The sequence below is a fragment of the Belonocnema kinseyi genome, chromosome 8 (assembly GCF_010883055.1).
Source record: "Belonocnema kinseyi isolate 2016_QV_RU_SX_M_011 chromosome 8, B_treatae_v1, whole genome shotgun sequence".
Classification (NCBI taxonomy): Eukaryota; Metazoa; Arthropoda; class Insecta; order Hymenoptera; family Cynipidae; genus Belonocnema; species Belonocnema kinseyi.
This window is the reverse complement of record NC_046664.1, coordinates 121,132,630-121,133,838: the sequence shown is the minus strand read 5'-3', so window position 1 is coordinate 121,133,838 and position 1,209 is coordinate 121,132,630. Positions and strand designations below refer to the sequence as shown.

The 1,209-nt window shown below is 36.6% G+C and overlaps 1 protein-coding gene across 1 annotated transcript; it reads left to right on the top strand.

The window, feature by feature from the left end:
• Positions 1-127: 127 nt before the first annotated feature.
• LOC117178672 lies at positions 128-835 on the top strand. Its single transcript, XM_033370097.1, has one exon. The coding sequence runs from the start codon at positions 128-130 to the stop codon at positions 833-835; it is 708 nt and encodes a 235-aa protein (XP_033225988.1).
• The last annotated feature ends 374 nt before the right edge of the window (positions 836-1,209 follow it).

Here is a 1,209-nt window from a genome sequence, read left to right as displayed (position 1 = left end):
TATTTTGAGTCATCTCATTAAAGAGAAAGGGCTTAGAAATCCACCTGAAATTATTTTAAATGGGACTAGCATCCTTTTGATGAAGGTAAATCAAACCCGTTTCATTGACAGCTTGAATTACCTTCAGATGCCATTAAGACAATTGCCTGAAGCTTTTGGTTTAGAAGAGGCAAAGAAGGGTACGTTTCCCCATTTATTTAATACTCCCGAAAATCAAGAGTACATTGGAAAAATACCTGATGCCAAATATTTTTCACCCGATACAATGTCTCGTGAGGCTCGGGACTCATTTTACAAGTGGTACGAAGAATGTGTCACATCAGAATACAATTTTAATTTCAAAGAAGAATTAAGATCATATTGTATAAATGATGTGGACATTCTTCGTAGAGCGTGTTTGGCTTTTAGAGCATTATTTCTTAAAGTTGCCAATGTCGATCCATTTATTGAGAGCATAACAATTGCATCGGCTTGTTCAAAAGTTTTCAGAAAAAATGATCTAAAAGCTGATCAAATAGGTGTCATACCAAACGGTTGTTATAGAAGGGCTAATAGAGAGTCGAAAAAAACCATCGAATGGTTATTAGCCTTAGAACGCGATTTGGACATTGAAATTACTCATTCAGGCAGGGCACGAGAATTTAGATTGCCAGAGGGATGTCTAGTCGATGGCTATTTTGAAAATAAAGAAGTAAGTACGAAAGTAGTTTACCAATTCCATGTTTGCTACTGGCATGGGTGTCCGCAATGTTTTAAAATGAATCGGGATAAAAAGTTAGGTTTCGATAAAAGTTCTGAATCTCTAAATGATCGTTTTGAACGAACAAACGCTTAAACTGATCGACCTCGCTCATTAGGATATGAGGTGGTCGAAAAGTGGGAGTGTTCCTTTGATAAGGAGAAAATTCAAAATGATAATTTACGCAGTTTCTTAAAAGACCACCCACTTTTAATGACTGACGCCTTGAATCCTCGAGATGCATTTTATGGGGGTCGAACAGGTAATACATTTTCGCATTACGAGGCTAAGGGTAAAGTGAAAATATCATATCTTGATGTTTGTTCACTTTATCCATTTGTTTCAAAATATGGAAAATTTCCCATTGCTCATCCCAAAGTTTACATCGGTGATGACTGCAAAAGTTTAACCGGTGTAAACTTTGATTTATCTAATGTCGAGGGACTAGTCAAATGCAGAGTATTACCGCC